The sequence below is a fragment of the Tarenaya hassleriana genome, unplaced genomic scaffold (assembly GCF_000463585.1).
Source record: "Tarenaya hassleriana unplaced genomic scaffold, ASM46358v1 Cleome5, whole genome shotgun sequence".
NCBI classification, from domain to species: Eukaryota; Viridiplantae; Streptophyta; class Magnoliopsida; order Brassicales; family Cleomaceae; genus Tarenaya; species Tarenaya hassleriana.
Window position 1 is genome coordinate 2,823,776 of NW_010967707.1, and position 21,146 is coordinate 2,844,921.

The 21,146-nt window shown below is 37.7% G+C and overlaps 4 protein-coding genes across 8 annotated transcripts in view; all 4 read right to left on the bottom strand.

Moving 5' to 3' along the window:
• LOC104826506 (branched-chain-amino-acid aminotransferase 6) overlaps positions 1 to 1,069 on the bottom strand; it is a 3,188-nt gene extending 2,119 nt beyond the window's left edge. Inside the window, exons 1-3 of the mRNA XM_010559240.1 lie at positions 942 to 1,069; positions 548 to 725; positions 38 to 82 (exon numbers count right to left, since the gene is read on the bottom strand). Of these exons, the coding sequence (XP_010557542.1) occupies positions 38 to 82; positions 548 to 725; positions 942 to 985 (267 nt within the window). The 5' untranslated portion in view covers positions 986 to 1,069. The remainder of the gene's footprint in view (positions 1 to 37; positions 83 to 547; positions 726 to 941) is intronic.
• Positions 1,070 to 2,427: 1,358 nt separating this feature from the next.
• LOC104826507 lies at positions 2,428 to 13,359 on the bottom strand. Of its 3 annotated transcripts, XM_010559241.2 has the most exons (25): positions 13,183 to 13,359; positions 12,142 to 12,728; positions 11,919 to 12,043; positions 11,699 to 11,793; positions 11,376 to 11,606; positions 10,659 to 10,749; positions 10,327 to 10,378; positions 9,144 to 9,209; positions 7,830 to 7,981; positions 7,627 to 7,697; positions 7,038 to 7,232; positions 6,905 to 6,943; positions 6,400 to 6,507; positions 5,608 to 5,697; positions 5,436 to 5,511; positions 5,107 to 5,203; positions 4,964 to 5,033; positions 4,707 to 4,883; positions 4,472 to 4,594; positions 4,137 to 4,220; positions 3,797 to 3,981; positions 3,568 to 3,706; positions 3,419 to 3,478; positions 3,258 to 3,329; positions 2,428 to 2,838 (listed from the first exon to the last, which is right to left on the bottom strand). In XM_010559241.2, exons 2-25 carry the CDS (start codon positions 12,696 to 12,698, stop codon positions 2,731 to 2,733), a joined length of 3,063 nt encoding a protein of 1,020 aa, XP_010557543.1. In that variant the 5' UTR covers positions 12,699 to 12,728; positions 13,183 to 13,359; the 3' UTR covers positions 2,428 to 2,730. The 3 variants fall into 3 exon arrangements, with proteins under 3 accessions (XP_010557543.1, XP_010557545.1, XP_019059726.1); XM_010559243.2 differs by lacking the exon at positions 9,144 to 9,209; XM_019204181.1 differs by lacking the exon at positions 13,183 to 13,359 and having other exon boundaries at positions 12,142 to 12,745.
• An 883-nt stretch (positions 13,360 to 14,242) lies between these two features.
• LOC104826508 (protein CROWDED NUCLEI 4-like) lies at positions 14,243 to 19,625 on the bottom strand. Of its 2 annotated transcripts, none has more exons than XM_010559245.2 (9): positions 19,227 to 19,625; positions 18,215 to 18,424; positions 17,877 to 18,130; positions 17,468 to 17,738; positions 17,255 to 17,338; positions 15,331 to 17,063; positions 14,881 to 15,196; positions 14,550 to 14,721; positions 14,243 to 14,449 (listed from the first exon to the last, which is right to left on the bottom strand). In XM_010559245.2, exons 1-8 carry the CDS (start codon positions 19,431 to 19,433, stop codon positions 14,653 to 14,655), a joined length of 3,144 nt encoding a protein of 1,047 aa, XP_010557547.1. In that variant the 5' UTR covers positions 19,434 to 19,625; the 3' UTR covers positions 14,243 to 14,449; positions 14,550 to 14,652. The 2 variants fall into 2 exon arrangements, with proteins under 2 accessions (XP_010557547.1, XP_010557546.1); XM_010559244.2 differs by having other exon boundaries at positions 14,550 to 14,724.
• Positions 19,626 to 19,830: 205 nt separating this feature from the next.
• Positions 19,831 to 21,146, bottom strand: part of LOC104826509 (MDIS1-interacting receptor like kinase 2-like) — a 4,667-nt gene continuing 3,351 nt past the window's right edge. The window contains exons 2-4 of one of the 2 annotated variants that reach the window (XM_010559246.1): positions 20,841 to 21,146; positions 20,415 to 20,725; positions 19,831 to 20,139 (exon numbers count right to left, since the gene is read on the bottom strand). In XM_010559246.1, the coding sequence (XP_010557548.1) occupies positions 20,439 to 20,725; positions 20,841 to 21,146 (593 nt within the window). In that variant the 3' untranslated portion in view covers positions 19,831 to 20,139; positions 20,415 to 20,438. Of the gene's footprint in view, positions 20,140 to 20,414; positions 20,726 to 20,840 lie in introns of those variants that run through there. The other variant, XM_010559247.1, reaches the window with a different exon arrangement.

Sequence of the window (21,146 nt, forward strand, 5' to 3'; positions counted from 1 at the left end):
TACGGAGAGCATTTTGGTCAGGGCGGAAGAGCATTATCCGTCCATCTTCTGTCCTATAAGCCTTTAGCCCTTCAAATAACCCCTAAAACACAACCAGCACCATACACTAGGAGTTGAAACAATATAAAGCAGCTTTTCATAATAATATCATAGAGGCTTAGATTTCTTGTGCACTACTCAATAAAAAAAGGGAATAGAACCTGTGGATATGACACATTGACACAAAGCATCCATGGTTTATTTTGCCTAGGACTTTTTCCTCAGTATGGAAGGGTTTTACACGTACAATATCCTCCTCAAGTCTCCATTTTATTGCGTATAACCCATGTTCTTTTGATCGGTTCAGTACTAAAACAGGGAAACTAGCAGAAACCCTCCAAAGAAATGGCTTTTATCTATGAGATTTAACACTTTCGCAGGTTCTGGTCGTTCCACAAGCACTCGAACATGAGAATTTCTATGCACTACCAAACAAGAAAACTTGCTTTGTTAAAGATCAAAACTAGGGAGACCCTTTGGTCCAAAAGGGACAATAAATCACAAGTACCTGTCCATAATTCAGAATTGCCGAACAAGGGCTTATGTCAATGTTCCCATAAGGAACGATTTTGCCCTCTGAAAAGCTCTCTCCCTTTTGGCATTTCGCCACGTACATATAATCCGTAGGAGTCAGAGCAAATCCAAGCTCTTCCCATTTCACATTTGCGTATCTCTCATCCGAATCGCTGTTTTAATCATGGAAAAATACAAAACCCCTTTAAAATTCCAATATTAAACTCAAAAAAATGGAAAACAGGAACAAAGATGACATTTTGGTTGATGTAAAACGAGAGATTAAACGACAATGTCATGCAACCAAAAAAAAAACCCAGAAACAAATGAGACCCATTAATATCAAATACGAGTTTTTGCATGTTTTGCATTTTCTCCCACAGAAATACCTTGGGAGTGCAGGTGAAGATGGAGGGTGAACAGCAGGAGCCATGGATTTGCCCTACGGACGGAACCAGAGAGGAGTTCGGCGCTTCTCTGAACGGAGAACAGAGGAAGATCACGTGCTTTAGGAGCGGCTCCTCACGTGCCTATATATAGGACAAAAAAAAAAAAAAAAGGACATCTGTATCTATTTCGACGAAAGGGGAATATCTTTACGTATAGTATGTATTCAATTTATTATTATTTTTAGAATATTTGACCGTCCTCTCAAATTGTATAGGGGAAATTGAATTTTATAAGCTTCACATTTCCACTCTTTGAATAAATTATAGCCTTTACAAAATTAAGGGTTGGGTAATCATTATAGTATTGGTCTTCTTATATATGTGTTAACATAAAAAAACTTGTGTTGAAATAATAGAATCATGTAGTCTTTATAAATTGATATTTCGAAAGTTGAGTATTTATTGAATAATTTAATTAAATTAAAATTTTATAAATCAAAGTATATTGTTACTTTGTCCAACTATGATTCCTAGAATTATGGTCTTCAATCCTTATCCAATTAGGATTGGATTTTTCCAATAACTAGAACAGAAATTCTAAGGATTATATTTTTGTAAATCCAAAAATAAATTAAAGTAAAGAGAAAATCTATTTATTTAATTTGAATATTATTCATCTAATCTCTACGTAGATCCAAATATTCATATATATTATAAACAATAGTTTGTATCAATTGTGTAAATAAGACCTTATTTGAATTTGAGGATATATTATCAATCACTAGTAAAAATATAATCCTCTATAATTTATGGTGGATCCTTAGTTTACTAAAAAAAATCAATACGAATTTATATTCTTATAAAAACGTTTTATCCGATGATCAAGTCGAAAAAATTTATTGTTATAATTTTGTAATGAATCATAAATAAAAATATTATAAAATAAGGAATACAATAGGGTTGCCAACTAATTGTACTATGGCAAAACTAAATTTCTATTTTTTTTATGTATTCATCAATTATCCTTTCTCTTTTTTACACAAAACATAACAACGATTGTCACGTAGTGTCCGCGCCACCATTTAGAGGTTATCTAAAACCAGGTTTTAGTTTTTTTTTTTTGGGATTAAAATCCCTAATAGTTTTTTCCTTAGAAAAATTGAAAGAGTCGTGGACAAAAAGCATAATGGCTCTTATCTCTTGGTCCTTTTTTTAATTAATTTATTTGAGAATGAAAAAAAAAATTCTAAAGATTTGATTTGTGCACGTCTTCAATTGTGTCAATTGAGTATAATTGGAAAAACTAATTTCAAATAATTAATTGAATTTAATTCTATTAAATAAGTTACAATAGTAGGGGTGCCAAAGCTTATAAACATTGGAATTTTCCACTCTGCCCATAATAATTAATAAGCATGTGAAGCCTTTATTCATCCCACACTTAGGAAGAAAAAAATTTAAAATTTTGACATAAGAGAATATTATATATGGTATTTTCATGTTTGGATTTTTTTTTCTTAGATGGAAAAACTGTTTAAGAGTTTGTAATATCTGATGCAGTAAACCAAACAGTTAAACCAATTACAGGGAAAAGAGGTAAAAAAGAATTATTTGACTGAGATATAAATTGGTACATTTGGATTTGGCATTTTCCTTTGGAGGTTCTTCTGAAACCAGAGTCACTGCCTCTTTGAGAAAAACCCTAAACCCACATCTTGAAAAAAGCTTGACCTACTCAAAACTCGGCTCTTCGTTCTGATTCCTAACTGTGATTCAGAGGTTAGCATCATCAGAAGCCGAAAGGGGACTTTCTCCGGCTCCCTCCTTCCCCGTATTGCTCGTTCCATTTCCTCAGCTCGTTCATCGTCGTTGCGTCGTACGCCACAGACGGACTCACCTGCAAATTTTCAATGGCATCATATGATCAATCTGTATTGAGCCATTCATCTCATGGGATATGGGGTTTAGGGTTTATCTCATGAACCCTTGTTCTACGTGATTACTGCACAACCTATATAAATCTTGTTCACCCTTTTGCAACTTATATGCAAAACTTGGGTTTCAAGGAAGTAATGCTTTTTTTTTTCCAATCAGCTAAGAGGGAGCAAACAAAAATACAAACTTGAAGAATCAATCGATTCGTTTTCTCTTTCAACTTTTTAATTCCCGGGAGATGAAACATATATAGAAATCCGTCACATGATCTTTAGACAAACCACTAAACTGCTATTTAGTTCCAGAAACATCTAATCTGTTCAGACCAAGTGCTGTCGGATAAGAGTATGAAGTAGACAAGGGAACTGTATGATACAATACCTTGGCTTTAGACTGAATGAAGTCATCCAACATCAGCGGCCGTAGCAATGGACTTGCCTCATCTCTCGCACCCTGAGGAGACACGGCCTAGAGATGAGGACATCTTAACACACAATAGAACAATATTAAGAAGCTAATCATGCGCAATCTGGAACCCGTACCTTGTTTTCTTCCTGCAACAGTTCCTGGACAGGCCTGTATGCTGCAGCAATGCAAAGATTCTGCAACGCAAAAATGGAGAAAAATCATGAAAATAACTTTTCATGTACCAGAAGCTCAACACTTGCAGATCCAAACCCGAATGACCAACCTTCAGATCACTGCCTGAATATCCTTCAGTTTCCTGTGCAAGTTTGTGGAACTGGAAATCGCCTTCCAGATTTTCTTGTGCAAGAAATATTTTCAGGATCTTCAACCGGTTGTCTGCATCCGGTAAGTCAACGTATATCCTAAAAACAGAAGCACCATGAAACGTTCCATGAGAGGGCTGCTCACACTAATACAGACTGAGACAAGTGAATCTCAAACGCAGGTTATACCGTCTTGGTAGACGGCGAATGACAGCATCATCAAGATCAAAGGGCCTGTTTGTAGCACCAAGAATGAGGATTCTTTGGCTGTCTTTTGTTCTCAGACCATCCCAAGCTGCCATGAACTCGTTTCTCATTCTTCGAGTTGCCTCGTGCTCAAAAGCACCACCACGAGCACCCAAAAGACTGTCAATCTGCCAGAGAAACAATTTATTGTCAGTCCTTAAAAAGCACCTTTTACAATTAGAACATATTCCTACTAGAGGCAAAGAAAAAAAAAATGATATTTATAAACCACAATGTGCCTTGAAAACTATGGCACAAGAAAAGTTTTACATGAAATTCTCACCTCATCAACAAATATAATGACAGGTGCTAGCTTGCTGGCAAAGGAGAACAGAGCCTTAGTAAGTTTTTCTGCATCTCCAAACCACTGCATCAAACGTAGAGTGTGGAAAGATTAAGCAAACACTCTCTCTAGTTCACTGAAACATATGTACATTTAAATACTAGAAATAAACACCAAACTAGGATCCCAACGGAGGGAAAAACTACAGAAAAAGTGCTTGAAATACAAACATAATTTATTGTCTGGTTTCGAATGTTTATTCAGTGGAGCGAATTGTCGTATATAGTAACACAACCAAGCTGTATAACTTCAGAAAACTAATGATTTCTGTGTACCTTTGACGTAAGGGTTGAGCCAGTTATGCTAATGAAGTTTGCACCAGCTTCTGTAGCGAGCGCCTTTGCAAGGAGTGTTTTACCAGTACCGGGAGGACCAAAAAGCAATATGCCTTTGCAAGGCTGGAAGAAAACACATGCCATCAGGGAAACGAGCACACCGAAAGAGTATACATATATATATATATATTTACTTAAGAAAAAAGAACTATATATATCAAACAGATTTCAGTACTCGTAAGAGATTCCCATGGGAGAAAAGCTCTGGCCTTCTCATGGGAAGAATGACCAGCTCATTCAATGCCTTTTTAACATCTTCAAGCGCTCCAATGTCGTCAAATTTGACACCAATTTCTCCAGGGCTTACCACAGCTGACACAAAGTTACCCTCATACTCACCCTTGGCAAGATTCTACAAGAAATTATCTGTTAAACATCACGCTATAAAGCTGCCGACATCTATTTTAACAGAAAACCAGAGGGAAGCCAAACCTTCAAGCTCTGCGAGGGTTTCTGAGAAAAAATTTCTTGCTCCCTTAACCTCAAAATTGCAATTTCCAGGCTTCACAAGAGGAAAACAACAGTAAGATAACAAATCCAAAATCGCCACAGAAAGTTACAAACAATACAAATACCTTTGATGGGGAAGATACAAGCGCCCTCCTTTAACAATTGGATTTGGACAAGCAGATAAATAATGGTTTTTGGCCCAGCCGACAAATTTCTCAGCTTCTGCAAATAAATAAAAGCCACAATGTGAAACTGTATAGCATTGTTTTCAATGAGCCAACATAGCCTGTATTTGTTAGCACGGCCAGCTCAATGTGTCTGCCCATGTGTGTTATGTGCATGTGTGTGACAGACTACAAGTTAGAATCATAAATGGACAACTTGTTCGATATCCATAGATCATAACTGAAAAAAGAAATCCACAGAACAAAGCATTTTCACGGGAGTTACGCACTTTGCTTTGTCAATATCACGCCGTCGGTGTTCACTTGGTATAAGTCAGTGCACAATAACTCATGCTCCTCAAGAACCTGGGAAATTGTTCATGCAGTGTTATAAAGATGAATTAAAGTCTCCAAAATTTCGACTCCCTTTCCACCAATGAAATCTTAACAAGATCTATGTACCTTTCTCAACTCGTTTAAATTGCTCCGAGATATCACTATCCTCCTATCTTCTTCTACTTGTTTATTGAATACTCTGAGGGTATCTTCTTCCTGCACAAAACAAAGCATCAAGTAACGTGATGAAAAGCAAAATAAGCAGATATCTCAAGGAGTAAATAGCAGCAAGACACGACTGATATATACCCAGATTGAATAAAAAGGATTATTGTGATCTGTGGTACATGTAAAGAGTTTGTAAGTCATATTGGGTCTCCTGGCTTTTACAATGTCTCTTTGATGAAACTACTGGAAATGACTTTTACTTAGGACAGATGGACAGGTTCTTACATGACAATGAAGCTTTGCAAGAAGGAGACATAGCAACCGTACCCGTAGTAGACAAATGGGAATATACGAAAAATCTTCCACTGGAACCATAGATTTCTATATTTCGAACCATTTCTACTCAGAAAATTTTGTACTATTCCTACTTGGAGTTGTTCGGAGAATGTAGTCTCTAATACATGGAAACCTAACAAGAATGTAGAACAGGAAAACCTGACAAATAGCCTACTTATTTTCTACTTTGTCCACAATCTAAGAGGATTATTGTGAGGAACCAAGGTTAAACATTTTCCCTTGTTATCTGCCATTACAGTTGTCAGAGAGATATATCTCCAAATGTTATTGTGCCTCAAAGAATGACTTGCACTATGCATCTATACCACCACACCTGTTTTCTAAGTCCACATAACAACAATCTCACGAATCCATGATCATCATGGATAAAGTTTCATTACACGTTAGGTTTACCTTAGGAGGTTGTAAGCGCAAAACATTAGTGAAGAGCTTGTATATCTCATTATCCTCTGATCTCTTCCGTCCCGTGAGTCCCTCAGTGAGTCGCTTCAAAGGAAGAGGCTGTAGCACACAAATGCGTTAAGGAATTTTTTTTTAATAAACTGTCAGAACATAGAATGTGACAATGCAGGGGGACATATTTATTAAATGCAGACCAGAATATTCTAACAGTTATAACATAAAAAAAGGAGAAGAAAAAATGTCAAATTCATTATTCATAATCTTCAACATGTGAAGCTAAATGCAAGCAAAATCGCTGAAGTGTGACTGATTTACTGTCAGGATTCTACAGGTTCAGCAAGGTTAAAGAACTAGTCAAGCCTTTAATACTTGATCACATCAAAAGATGTTAGAAGAATCTTACTCAGGTCAAAATTTAACCACTATAACAAAACAAGCTATCAACAGTCAATGAATATATTTTAAACTTGCTAGTTCGATGTTTATTGAAAATTACCAGCTTCGCAAGGCGGCTAAAGTTTGGGAGTATCATAGTCTGTTCACAATGAAAAACAACGAAAAAACTCAAAATTTATCCACTTATCATAGAAAGCATTGGGAAGAAATGGTAAACAGAGCGACAAGCTTACAAATTTCTCCCTCTCTTTTGAGCCTGTCTCAACCTTGTTCTGCCCACAAATCATAACTACAGGGCCTGATACTTTATCAAATATTTCCTGAACTTTACCTACAAATTCCTTCCGTTTTGACTTAGGTACAGCTCTAGACAACCACTGGGACGAGTCTGGAAAATAGACAATAAGTGGTTGTGTGGATTGCAAAACCTACAAAGGAGGAGATTAAGTAGATTCAGAAGAAAAATCAGTACATGTTTATAATGGTTGCGTGGATTGCATGAACTCAACTGCAGATTTTTATTACACACAGTGATGAACTTTTGAAGCCAAAAGAATAAGAACCCTTGTTAACAGAAAAATGTTAAATTAACCCTTGGGAATAGCCCAAGAACAAAGCAGGAATTGAAACGCCCATACATAAGTTTCAAAGTTAAAAAGTAATTTGCAGTTCCAAATTGAACACATGCTACTGTCAAGTATCATCTGTTCCGAACCAGGAGAATTTGAGATTTAGATGTGGGGTGTGTACATGTATATCTATGGCTGAAACTAACATGTAACTACAATAAAACAAGAAAGATTATGTAACATCAAAATATACCTCAAATAAAGCCTCCATGGCAATGTAACCATCTTCAGCTTGCAGATCCAAATCATGCTTCAGGTCTTTAGCTGCACAGAAAATATATCAGTTAGCTTACATTAAATATGCTGTCAAGCATCTTTAATAGAGCAATGACTCAAAATTTATAAGGATCAATCAGCCCGATAGAATGTTGAGACATAATTACAATAAAGACATACCATCTATCCAGTAACAAGGTGGCGCCTGAGACTCCTCTGTGGGTTTCTCCTCACTTCCCTCTGATGGTGCTTCACCACTATCTTCAAAAATGACAGCTACACTGTTTCCACTCACCTCTAATACGCTTCCATGTTGTCCACTAGAGAGTATCCTGCAAGTACATAAACATTTTGGCTGACGACCAAAATATATAGTATCCGGTAACCCTTCTTCTATATATAACACAAGAACATAACTATCTTTGGAATAGCTAGGGGATTTATAAATATAGCTTTTTTAGTGCAAAATACACTGCAAAAACAGTAAATGCAAAAAGAAAATGAATATATCATCAGCATCATCATAACTATCATCAACGTAGGCATTTAGTGATGATATTAAACTCTAACAATCACCTTAGTGAATGCAAGATCATAATGACATGTACCTCTAGCAAAGATCACTATCATTTTCAGTTCCTAAGACAACTCTTAAGCTCAGAAAATGACATTGCACCACTAGGAAAGGACATTCGAAACAAAAGTCATAATGCAGATGAGAAACTGAATGAACAAATCAGATAAATAATACTGTAACAGCAGTTTGATTCATATCCAACCATTGACCTGAATTATACAACTCAAAAGCTCTACAATCATTTTCAAACACATAAAACCAACCAAATGGCTATAATCACCGTAGTTGATGGGCAGCTGAATAGAAAACTATAGCCACTATTGAGCGGAGCAAGCAGTAATAGGTTCATGAAATATTATCAGAACAATGAATCTTTGAACATATTTAAGCGCTTAAAAATAGAAAGTGACAATTCAGAACACCTTATTCATAATGCATAAGAAGTTCCACTACCAATTGTTGATGTTCTTCTTAACCACAAGCTTACACCAAATAACCTAGGTTTACTTACATAACAATAAAAATAATCAATGAAAAAAGCATAGCATCACAGATGGAAAACCAACATACGAAACCAAAATTATGAACAGGGAAACTCTTACGTGCTCAAGACTCGAGCATTGCAAGAGTCTTAGAAAGAAAGAGCTACATCTCTGATCGGCTGCCAAGAGAAACACGGAAACTGAAGACTTAAGGGGTTCCCAGAGGGAAAAGGAAACATCAACCCTACATCCAGTTCACACTGTGGATAGCCACACTTGGCAGAAGAAAAAGAAATAGAGCCGAGGAAGATCTCCAACCCCTCAAAAGGTAGACAGAAGAAGAAAGAAGGAACCATGGAAGTGAAAGACTACCCTAAAAATCACAAGAGATTTGACATGTGTGTCCCACGTTTACAGTACGACTTACCAACCCACCTGTTAGGAATAACTGTAAAAGCACACTTTTGACCATCAGATGTAGGAATCTTCCCCAAAATGACCCTGTGATCCATTTACAAGCCAACATAATGTAAGGTGAATCAAACTACCAGTTGATGAGCTTGAGTTTGGGGGTTTCCCTAACATAAATCAAATCAGTCACTTGTTATAATATCCAAGATTTACAGAATGACGGCTTTCACAGCCCAATTTCCTAAAGTTGGGCACATTTTGGAGTTGCCAAAAGAATTACATATCTTCCAGAATATGGACACAGATTTAAACAAATGATTAACAAACAAGCACTGACATTCAGAAACCAACATTAAGTATATATATCCAGCGAAACGGGAATAGATCAGAAGATTAAAACGGCCAAAATTACTCTACTTGTCCCAATCCGATTTCAATACCACAACATGCACACAACGAACTTGACAATGCAAATATATAGCCACAGATTTTTGGAAGACAAAAATAGATTATCTTCCATTCAAATTGCGTAGTAAAAAATTATGAAACAAATACTAATACAACAATGGAATGTGAAAATAGGAGACAATAAGAAACGAGATGAACAACTGCTACTTTTATCTCTTCATTGACAAAACAAGGGGGGCAAACTCGACCTTTGCTCATTGTTAAAGAGAAGAAATCAAGAATTGCAAACTAAGTATAACACATAATAGTTACTCAGAAAAGCTAATTGCCAAGTGAACCAAATCTATAAACATCAGTTACTTAAAAACTTCTCTCTACCCTAAGTTAAACAAGAACAAGTTAGAAATCTACAAGCAAAGCACCAAACAAATCTAAGATTTAAACATTTAATTATACATTAAAAGGTACATGACAAGCAAAAAGAAAATATCTGTGAAATAACATCCCAGAGATGGGTGCAAAGCACTAGGGAAGCAAAATCACAAATGCAACAATGTAAAATATAAGACAAATCACACTGTTTCCTCCAGTATCTTACAAACGCTAAAACTTGCTAGCTTGAATGGAGTGAGCTCATATTATTTATCCATATTTAAGTCAAATTGCTAGAATCAAATAAAGCTTCAAACTAACTAATTAACACATTTCACGGTCATATCCAATCAAAGTAAAACCAATATCTTAAAATTGATGCAAAAAATTTAAATCTTAAGAGCACAAGTGCAGAGAAGATAGTTACCTACGCTTTGCTTCGCCCTTTACGGAAGGCCCAACATATCTTACTCGATCTCCTGCAAATAATACATTCCAGATCAGCATCGTGACAAATGATAAAGGAAACAATTAAGAGCAAAATTAGAGAGAAACAAAGAAAAAAAAATGATCAGACAAGAAAATAGAACTAAATCACGCTTATTAAGTAAATAGGTAATTTCAAATACATCTAATGCTTCTACCAGGATGGAGATGAATTATAAGCATGGATAATGATACAGAGTTGTCCTTAGGCTATTCAACTAAACAAGAATTCTTTGAGCAAACTGCAAAATAAACTTGCCATAAGATAGTTACCTTTCTTGAGTGGGCGTTTGGTTTTATCAGATTGCTCAATAGTCGCAGTGTTTGACTCCTCACAGGAGCCTTGTAATTCTTCAGACACCCTCTGACAAGATTCAGCAACGAAGAAAATGATATACAACATTTACCAAACTCAACAAGTGAATCACGCAATAGACATCATTTGGACAAGAAAAAAAAATACAGAACACATACGACATCCATGATGGAACCTTTTTTACCTTCCAGGAAACAAAAAAAGAAAGGGAAACTTTGTCACTTGCATGGACAACCATGTCAGACTAAATTAATTTCACACAGAAATACAAGGCATAAAATGAGCATTATATGAGAAATCACGGAGAATAAGTAAGAAATTAATTATCTCCAATTTCAAAATAAACCCTCAGCAGAGCACCTCTACAGAGAAGCTTCGTCAATGTTTTATAAAGGAAACAAAAACTTCATCTAGGTATTTTTGTTATCATTTCTGACCTCACTTATTTCCCAGCTAAAGAAGCTTATTATTAGTTAGACAAATGTTAGCCAGTTAGATTGGTCGACAAGTCTCATTATATACTTGATCATTTCAAAACTTTCATAACCACTTCAATACAAAAAGGTCAGAGAGATTCACGTTTTCCATAGGGTATGACAAAAGAAAAGATAAACTATCATCCTATGAATCTGCATTGACCAGATGCACTGAATCTCACTTGACGAAAATCATACCTTTTCAAACTCCTCTAAATTTGGCACAAGCTTCTTGAGGGCTTCCTCGGCAGTTGCCTCAACATCAGCTTCATCAATATCGCTGCCATCTGTTTTTGCCTCATTGCTGCTTGTCCACTCTTCATTATTAGCGTCATTCTCTTCCTCAGCCTCTGACTCTGAAGTGCACTCATCAGATTCTGCATTCTCTTCATCTGATTCTGATTCTTCATTGCAGTCATCGGCAAAATCCTGACCCAAAATAGACAAACGTTAAATCCATACCCCATCAACGAAAAGAAAAACTGAGCCATGTTATAGTAAATTAGTGATAAGAATCTCACATAAGGAGCAAGAGCGCTGCTGTCAAGAACCAACAGGGGCACCTGTAAATCTTGAGCAAGTGCACGCACTAGCCTCTCTCGGTAAAGCTCGGTTCCTGGATAGACATCACCAAATTATAGCTGGCCAACCAAAATGCTATGTTTCGTTTCCAATTATACTTTTAAGATCAAAGAATAGAAGCATCAAGCACCGCAATGCCATTTCTAGTCAACAATAAACCTGGGACACTCTGGAGCAGTATCCTTCCACTTGAAGAAGCTAAACGGCCGCCATATGTGGAAGTTGCACTTTTTTGTCTTATATGTGAAGCTGCACATTCCACCAAAAGTTTTTTTGTGTACTCGCTGCGAAAAACGAGTTTGAACAAAATTTTCAGCAAAATGGATGTGTCTAGGACAAAGAAAAACAAGATGACAGGAAATAAAAAAATTTCAGTTCTTACTGGATGTAATAAGGGAAGGTGTCCCAGGAGAGATGAATTCTTTCCCAAGGTTGGATTCTCCGAAGGAACTCGTTTTTGAACCTTTCTCGTCGAGTAAGGAAAGGTGACTCCTTCTTTTTGAACTCGGTGGCAAGTTTCTCATTGTTAAGCCAATCAATCTGGTCTTGTTCGCCAAGTTGAGCATGAGAATCAGAATGACCAACAACAAAACTACTTTTTCCCTTCTGGGTTTTTCCTTCGTCTAACTTATCACCATTATTCAGAGGCATATGGTTATTCTCACTAGCATTGCTTCCATCACCTTCAGAACTAAACCTACGCAACTGGCTATTCCCAAACAAACTTAAACAGTTTCCAGAGGCAATACTGCGGAAAGAAAATGAATGTGGGAGGTACTTTCTTGCCAAACTAACATGAGTTGAATGATGCATTAACATATTTGCAGGACCATAGGACCGGGAACAAGTAAAGTCACGAACTTTCGGCCTAATTAGGTATTTGGATTCCTGCAATACCAAACCCCATCTCTGATTCCTTTTTATTGCCCTTGTATACATTGTAGGTTCCTTTGTTGAAATACAAGATCACTGCAGAAACACGCCTCCTTAATTTAATAACAATTGCATTAAAAAATTAAAAGCACGAGACTGAAACATGCAAGCAAATCTGTTCACCAAATCGGCTAAATAACAGAACCTATTTCTTAAACAACTCCGAACTTTACCCATTGTTAATGTAAACATAAACCACAGAGACCGAAACAGGGAAATTTTGCACCAAACTTCAAAAACCCAGAAAGAAAGAAAGTTCTGAATTTTCCTCCCAAATTGGCGAAAAGTACATACACTTCGCAGGGGACAACCAAATTTCCGACAGAAAAGTGAAAAATATTCACAGGAAATCATTTCAAGACGCAAGAGGGGCCAGTTGCAGCAAAATGATATTCCATCAAAAGCGTACACAACACAAAGAAGGTAAAAAATCCCCAATTATGCGGAGGTCGTTTCAGGCATTGATGTCGATATATTACAGAATACGGACCTGGTTTTGTATCGATAGATATGGAGAAAACTGGTTTCTGTTCATCCCATCGTAATAGATTCCATTACCAATAAGCTTTGGAGCAAGCGGAGAGATAAGTTGGGTGAACGAGAGAGAGAAGCGCAAGAAAATCCGACAGAGGCGCGCGAGAGAGAGAGAGAGAAGAGATCGAAGTGTGTAGGTTCTCGTCCTGAGAGAAACTGGGTTTCCAGAGTTAGGCTTTCTTGACTTTTTTTGAGGCAAAAGTATATGTTCTTTCAAGTCTCATGGTTCTTGTCTTCGATCCGACATGGGCTTTTTCGATATGGCCCGGTCCATCAACCTGTCCCTCTTTTTTTTCGAGGAATTCATTTTCATTACTCGAGATTACACATTTGCAGAAAAGCGAAAAATATTTAAAAAAATCATTTGTATATAAAATGGAATATATATATATATATGTATATATTTACTAGGTTATATATTTGGGGTTTTTTCCGAGTTCAGTTTTGGATTTCATAGCCGCAATAATTTCATACTTTTATTCAACCAAAAAATAATAATTTCATACTTTCGGAAAATAGTAATTATTTATGTGTTCTAAATGGATTTTAATTGGTCATTAATGACTTGAAAAGAATTCAATACGATTATTTTTTCTGACTTTTTTATTTTAAAAATACTTTTATTCATTTTTTATATTATATTAATAAAAAATTATTTTAAGGAAATTTTCAATATGTTAATAAACTCGATTTGATTTTATCAATTTAAAAAAAATCGCATATCGATTCTAATATAACTAAATATTATGTGGTTTGGTTTTGTATAACTGAAAATGACCATTAGAAAAGAATAAAATTTTTTTAAAAAAAAACAACCATGGGAAACATTTTTTCCGCAATGACAAAAAAGTACCGTTGGTAAGAGCCAACGAGCACAAGGGAAGGATATTTCCTAACAAGTAGAAAACCACGCACTCACAATATGCCAATATGCAAGCAAGTGAGCAACACATCAATGGAACCAGAGAATAAAAAGAATGATAAAAACAAGCCAATGTGGTGAACCACACGAAACATGAACAGAAAGCAAAACACACTTTTGATAATGCACAATCTCGGATCCTTACCTAACTACTCCATCATTCCACTCATTCAGGAATCTGCAGCCACTCTATGCATCACAACAGAGAAACCAGAGTTAACCAATCATATATCTCAGCATTTACAATACAAGCCCAGGATTGAAATTTAAGAGAAAAAAAAGTGAAGGGTCAGGGTTTTTTCTGCAAGAAGAAACAAAAAACCAGTCATTAGAACATCATTCACCAGAAACTTTCGGGGTTTTAGAGGCCAGTGTGAGTTTTCAGGAGGGCAAGAAGGTACCTTATAACCATGTTCTGTTGATGAATGAAGTAAAGCTATGAGAACATCCAAGTCTCCTTGCAATGGCCACCTACCATGGAGACAGGACACAACTACTTCCATCTCATGTCATGGAGTTATCACCTTCTGCCTTCTTCGCCTTCCCGTTAGCAGATGTTGTCACATCATGTCCCTGCTTCAGATTTACCGTCTCAAGAATGTAAAGTAGAAGAAAAAGGGCACAGCATTGCAGTGTAATATAATGATTTAAAACATACTAGTATGGAGATTGTGGAAAAAGCTACTGAAAGACATGACCTATCCTGTGTTTGTCATTTATGGTGAAATCTACCTGATTGAGATCATCATCTTGACCACTTTGGTGTGTCTCTTCCCCAATCTTTCTTTCTGCTTCAGAAGCAAACTCACAAGTTCCGTCAATGTGATCCGTAGCATTGGAATCTGCCACAGGATTTGCTAAGCAGCCCATATTATCAGGATCTTGAATGCTGTCAGTGCCAAGTCCCACCACTTCATAACTCGCTTTTGTGATCTTCACTACTTCACTGATCACTACCACACCACTCTCCCCAGAACCTGTCCGGGTTTGGCTTGATGATGGCAGTTCGTGTTTGTCCACAGGCATATTTTGGGGATTGGGTATTAAACTGAGAAAAAAAAAGGTTAAAAGGTTCAACTTGAGGAGAAAAAGAAGTTGACACTCCTAAAGCAACGGAACGTGCAAGGTGGCTATTACAAGATAAAACGTAAGACTAAAAATAATTCACATCATACAATATACCTCTGGGTGTCAACTTGTACCGCTGACCTGGGGATGCCATCTTGTTTCTTCTTCTTGTTACCGTTCCCATACTGCATTACAGATGGGTCAGTTGTGCCTTTACCAGATGAGCTATCAACTCTTCTTTTCCTTCCACCTTGAAGTCTTTCACCAGCCTCAGCTGGTTCCTTTCTGCTAACCTTATCTGGCTTTCCATTCTCGCCGTCTCTTTCTGATGAATCTAACTTCAACCTTTCTGATGATAAGCGTCTTCCTTCTTGGTGTGTGGAAGATTTTTCCGCAGGATTCTTCGATATCAGTTCATGGAATCGTTTTATCCATGAAAATGGAGTAGAGGCTGAAGGAGATGAGTCGTTCTGTCTTTGCATAGAAGAGTTATAACCATCACCATTACGTGCAGTTCCAATTCCATTATGTAAATCTGGTTCGTCATCCCGAGAGACGATCTTCTTCTTCAAAGCAGAAACTTTAGCCCAGCTACGCTCTAGATTAGAGATCTGCATCTTAGCCATGGACATATCGTCTAAGGCGACTTTCAGATTTTCCAACTTTTTGAGTTCTTCAGCCTCATGCAGGATTTCTTCTCTTTCAGCATGAAGTAGTTCCCTTTGCTTCTCTAGCTTTTCTCGTTGAAGCTGTAATTCCTCAACTGAATCCTTTAACTCAGCCCATTCTCTCTCCCTCCGTTCACGGTCCAGTTTAATCTCCAACCTCTCAGCATCCAATCTCCTTAGTTCCACAGTTACCTGTTCCAATTCTTTTTCTGCCATTTCCTTGCGAGACTGGATATGTTCGAGTTCCATCTTCTTCTCCTGTTCGAAAGCCTTCTCTCTCTCCCTCAAGTTATTCTCCAATTCTTCTTGTTTCTTTTCAATACAGTATTCCAATTCCCTCTTCTGCATCTCAATACCCGACATCAAGTTAGCATGCTCACTCTGAATCTTGCTAAGCCACTCGGAATGTTCATGCACCATCTTGTTCATGAATTCTTCACGCTCACGATTCAGCAACTCCACATCATGTTTGTGCTGATTTCTCAATGCATCCCTCTCTTCTCTGAGATTATCACGCTCGTCCTTCAGATACCTAGAGAAAGCATCCCTTTCACGACCAATATGCTCTGCTTCTTTTCTTAACTCTTCCCTTTTCACATCAATGTGCTCCCACTCTACTTCAAACTTAGCTTTCTCCACCTTCAGTCTATCAGCTTCAGCCATCAGTTCAACCTTTTGACCCCTCAAAGCATCCAGCTCTTCCTTGAGTTTCATCTCCAGAAGTGTTAATTTGCTTGTTTCACTCTTCAAGGCTTCAAGTTTCTCTGTTGCAAAATCAACTTGTCTTTGCTTGTCTTCTAATGATAAAAAGGACTGCTGAAGATCTAGCTTCAATTTGTTAATCTCTTGCTTCTCTTTTTCCAGAAGAGCTGCCTTAAGGTTGATCTCTTTCTCTGTAGCATTCAATTTCTTTTCTTTCTCGTCAAGCATATTAGACCTCTCTGTTACATCCTTTTCTTTCTCTGTCAGGACCCTCGATTGAACTTTCAAGTCATGTTCTTTTTCACTAACTAGGTCTTCCCGCTGACTGATATCAACCTCCCTTAATTCCCAAGTCCGTCTCTTGCTCTCAATTTCATCTTCCACCAATTTGCGCTTACTTTCCAGTTCTGCTTCAACTTCAGATCTTCTCTTCCTCAGAATAGTTTCTTGATTGGCTAAAACCTTCTGAACTAGTTCCTGCATCAAGGTTCGAAAGACTTTTCATTAGCTCTCACAAACAAACCTAATTTTGGTTCAATGAAGTCTACTATAAGAATCCACAAATACAGAAGTAATGTGAACAATAAGAAAAACTAATTAGGGATACCTACGAGATATGCTTTATGGGTTAAACAGGCAGGGAAAATACAAATCGATAAATAACTCACGGATTCCTTGCTTGCAATTTTTTCTTGGGAAACAAGCAGCTCTTGCTCCTTCTTCTGTAGTGAAGCTTCCCTCTCCAAGATAACCTAGTTTACCCCAGTGAAAAGACAGAAAAATCTCATGCAACAGCAAAAACTTATCTGCCATAGATATTTCTGATTGCTGAAAGCATCAAACAACAAACAAAAACAGCAAATATTAATGTTTATAAACACCTCTTCTCTTTTTTTAATGGAAGCCACAGCAAGCTCCAAATCCGACTTTCTCTCTTCCAAGGCTCTGTTTTCCTCCTCAAGCTTGGCTCTTGCAGACTCTAAATCCTTTTCGAGTCGAGCTAACTCTTTTGATCTACCAAATATGTGATCTTCTCTTTCATTCAGCGAAGCTTGTGCTTCCAATAACCTCTCATGCTCGTGCTGCAAACTCTTTTGCCTTTCACTTAAGGTTTGTCTCTCCAGAATCATCTCTTTCTCCTTAGCTTCAGACCTAAAGAATGAAAACAAAGAACCATTGAAGGACCATTAAACATGTGTTCCGATTATTTTGCGTCAAAATACTGACAGGACAAATTCTGCTAAGCACATAAAAGAAAAAGTGACAGTGTGAGAATGAAATGAGACATACTCAGACTTCAACGATGCAAGTCGTCTAGCAAGATCATCTTCACGACCTTCAACTTCCTTCAGCTTTCTATCTGCGATTCGGTGATAGCGGGTAGCCTCCATTTGTAATGATTCTGCTGCACGCATGTTCGTTTCAGCTTCAGCATATTTCTTCTGAGCATCTTCGATCATGATTTGAGCTTCAGACAATTTATTCGCAGCAGCAACTTTTGTCTCAGCACATTCTGCACGCATCTCATGCAAAGTCTTCTCCAACTGAAAAAATTAGAAATATCGATATTCAGACATAGGGAAAGGAAAGACTATTTATCTTTGCTTTGAAATATATGATAATCTTACACTAGCAATACATTCTTTTGCAATCCCTGAATCCTTCTTCAAACTCTCTTCTCGTTTTCTTGCTTCAGCCAAAGCGGAGGCATATGCAGACTGATCACGCTTGTGTGATAGTTCTGCCACCTCCACAGAGGCCTTAATCTCCTCATACTTTGATATCAGCTCCTTTTTCTCCAACAGAAGAAGGCCCATGTTGTGTTGGTAGTCATACACCTACATCCAGTTTGATCAACCAAATATGATCCATCTTAAGACTCATAAGAACCAGATATTGACAAGACAAACATCGCGGAAAATTAACCCATGTAACCTTTTTAGTCAAGAAGCACAAAAGAGGAAATAAGATCAAAACAAGATTCTCAGAAGGAAAGCAATTCTTCCAAAAGGCTAAAAGCCGAGAGGCATCCACCAAAATGTCAGAACTACACCCCGACTTTCAAGAACTACTGAATGAAAACAAAAAGTTTACCAATTACCAAAAAAAGGCAACAGATTTCACCACCAACAACTGAAAATTTAAGGGCATTCCCGGAAGCCATCTCTTATCCATTACCTCTCCCCGGAGGAGAATTACATTCACCATTCACCTCAGCTAAAGAACCAAATTCCCAAACTTTTCTACTTTTAGGGAACAAATTAGTTACCATCCAAAGAATTTCAACCTTCCACTGAATGAAAACAAAAGGTTTACCAGCAAAATGGCTACATATTTACCACCAATTACTGAAACAATTAAGGGCATTCCACTAAGAAGATGTCTGATCCACTATATCCCCCAGGAGGAGTACCACATTCACCTCAACTAAAGAACCAAACTCTCAGATTTCTTCGACCCCTTATTACAAGTTGTGTTTCCACGTATTGATTACTCTAGTCACCACCCTTTTCCCGACCCTAACAGTCGGGTTCTTCTAGTAAACAAAAAAGCATCAGTAATTCAGAACTCGGCTAAATAAAAAACCGACCCAGATAACAAAAAAAATACTTCCACAGAAAATGGAGAAGCAAAGCAAACCTCGGATTCGAGCTTCGCGATGTACGCGATGAGAGCCGCTTTGTCCCTCTTCTTGATCGATTCTTCGTCGAATCCAGCCTCTCTGAGTCGTTTCCACAGAGATTCGTCGCTGAGCGAGCCCTTCAAAACCCTAGACCCAGGTGTAATTGACAATCCCCTCGCTGTGCTCGGCGTGACCGCGAATCGCTCCGACCCTGGAGTTGCCATCTACACTACCCGACCGCCAAACACGATGGAGAGAGAGATACAACCCTAGATCGTCTGGACTCCGACGGGAAGCGACACGATTGTTGTATCTGTCACTCGCGGTTCTTCGCTTCGTTCTCCGACTTTTCTCTCTGCTCTGGAGAGGGAAAGCAGTAGTAGTCAGTAAATCGCAGAGAGGGGTCTTTTTTTTTTTCTCTCTCTGCTAAAATTTTGGGAATAAGTCAAAAGAGCTTATTCGACCAGTCAAAGTTGAAACGACGACGTATCCATGCTTCTGTATTGGTAAAGCGCCTTGTGAAAACGACGGCGTATCGAAACGCAGTGTAATAGAGGTAATTACATGCTAATTACAAGATTATTATGGTAAGTAAATATTGGATGCGTGTAGCGGTGTAGGTCGAGTAATGAGCCAACTGTCCTTGATTAAAAAATATATATATACGTAATTGGCATTAAAATTACAAAAAATATTATTCGGAAGATCTCCTTCATTCATTTTTGACAGATGTACAAATGACCAAAACATCCTTAATGTTGTATGCGTGCGTTTTGACTCCAGTATGAACCTTCTGGTTCGTTCCAAAGCTCCCCATATTCCGAATGAACTTAGTATTTTTTTTTAATAGACAATTCAACCAAACTAACGGGAACACATATGGACCCGGACCATTGATCTCCAATGTTCTGCCGTGGGAGACGACTTATTCTGTCAGAAAAAGACAACATAAGTCGGATTACAAGAAGAACGAGAGAGCAAACTATAATGAAAAAATAATGACGAGCTTCATAAATCTGTACGTATATGAATATATATGTATGCATTTTTTTTTGGTAATGTATATGTATGCATATTTATATTATATATTCAGCTCAAATGGGCAAATCTTGTCTTGACCATGAACGTGATACCTTGCAGACTGTTTGATGCGTTACAAAATCTGGTTTTGGCATGAGTAATATTATCAAGAACGAATTACGTACCAAATATTATAATTCATCGGCCCCCTACGACAGAACGTTGGAGATCCAAAGCATGGTCGGTCGAGACAGAGGATCGGGATGAAGACACTGAAATGCGATTCCCGCAATCCTTCGGATCTGCTCTTCGATCCGCCATGGAAATGGCAAGCGTTTGTCCAGTATATCACCCAATTCGACATTCTCTTTGGCTAGCGAAGAAGGAGACGGAGAAACCGCGTCTCCCGGATGAGAGCCTCTCAACACTTCGAGCGCTAGAACTCCGAAACTATACACATCGCATTTCTCCGTCACTCTCATCGTGTAAGCAAGTTCTATAGAAATAAACCAAAGACAGAAACAAAGACTAAGTTATAAAAATAGATATTTTGATGTTTTTTTCTAAATCTTTTCTTAAATTAATAATTTGGGTATATGTTCGTTTTGTACCTGGAGCCATGTAGCCGTACGTACCCACAATGGCAGACCAGTTCGAAGAGTCTATCTTGAGCAGTTTTGCGGTACCAAAATCCGACACCTTAGCCCCGTACTCCTCGTCCAATAAGACATTGCCACTGGTGATGTCACGATGTACAATCGGTGGGGATCGGTCGTGGTGCATGTAAGAGAGCGCGTGAGCCACACCCTTCACTATATTAACCCTCCTTTTCCAACCAAGTCTCTTGGCTTCTTCCTCGTTTGCCAGCGCTTTTGCTAGACTGCCTTTTTCCAAGTACTCATACGCTAGGAAAGAGT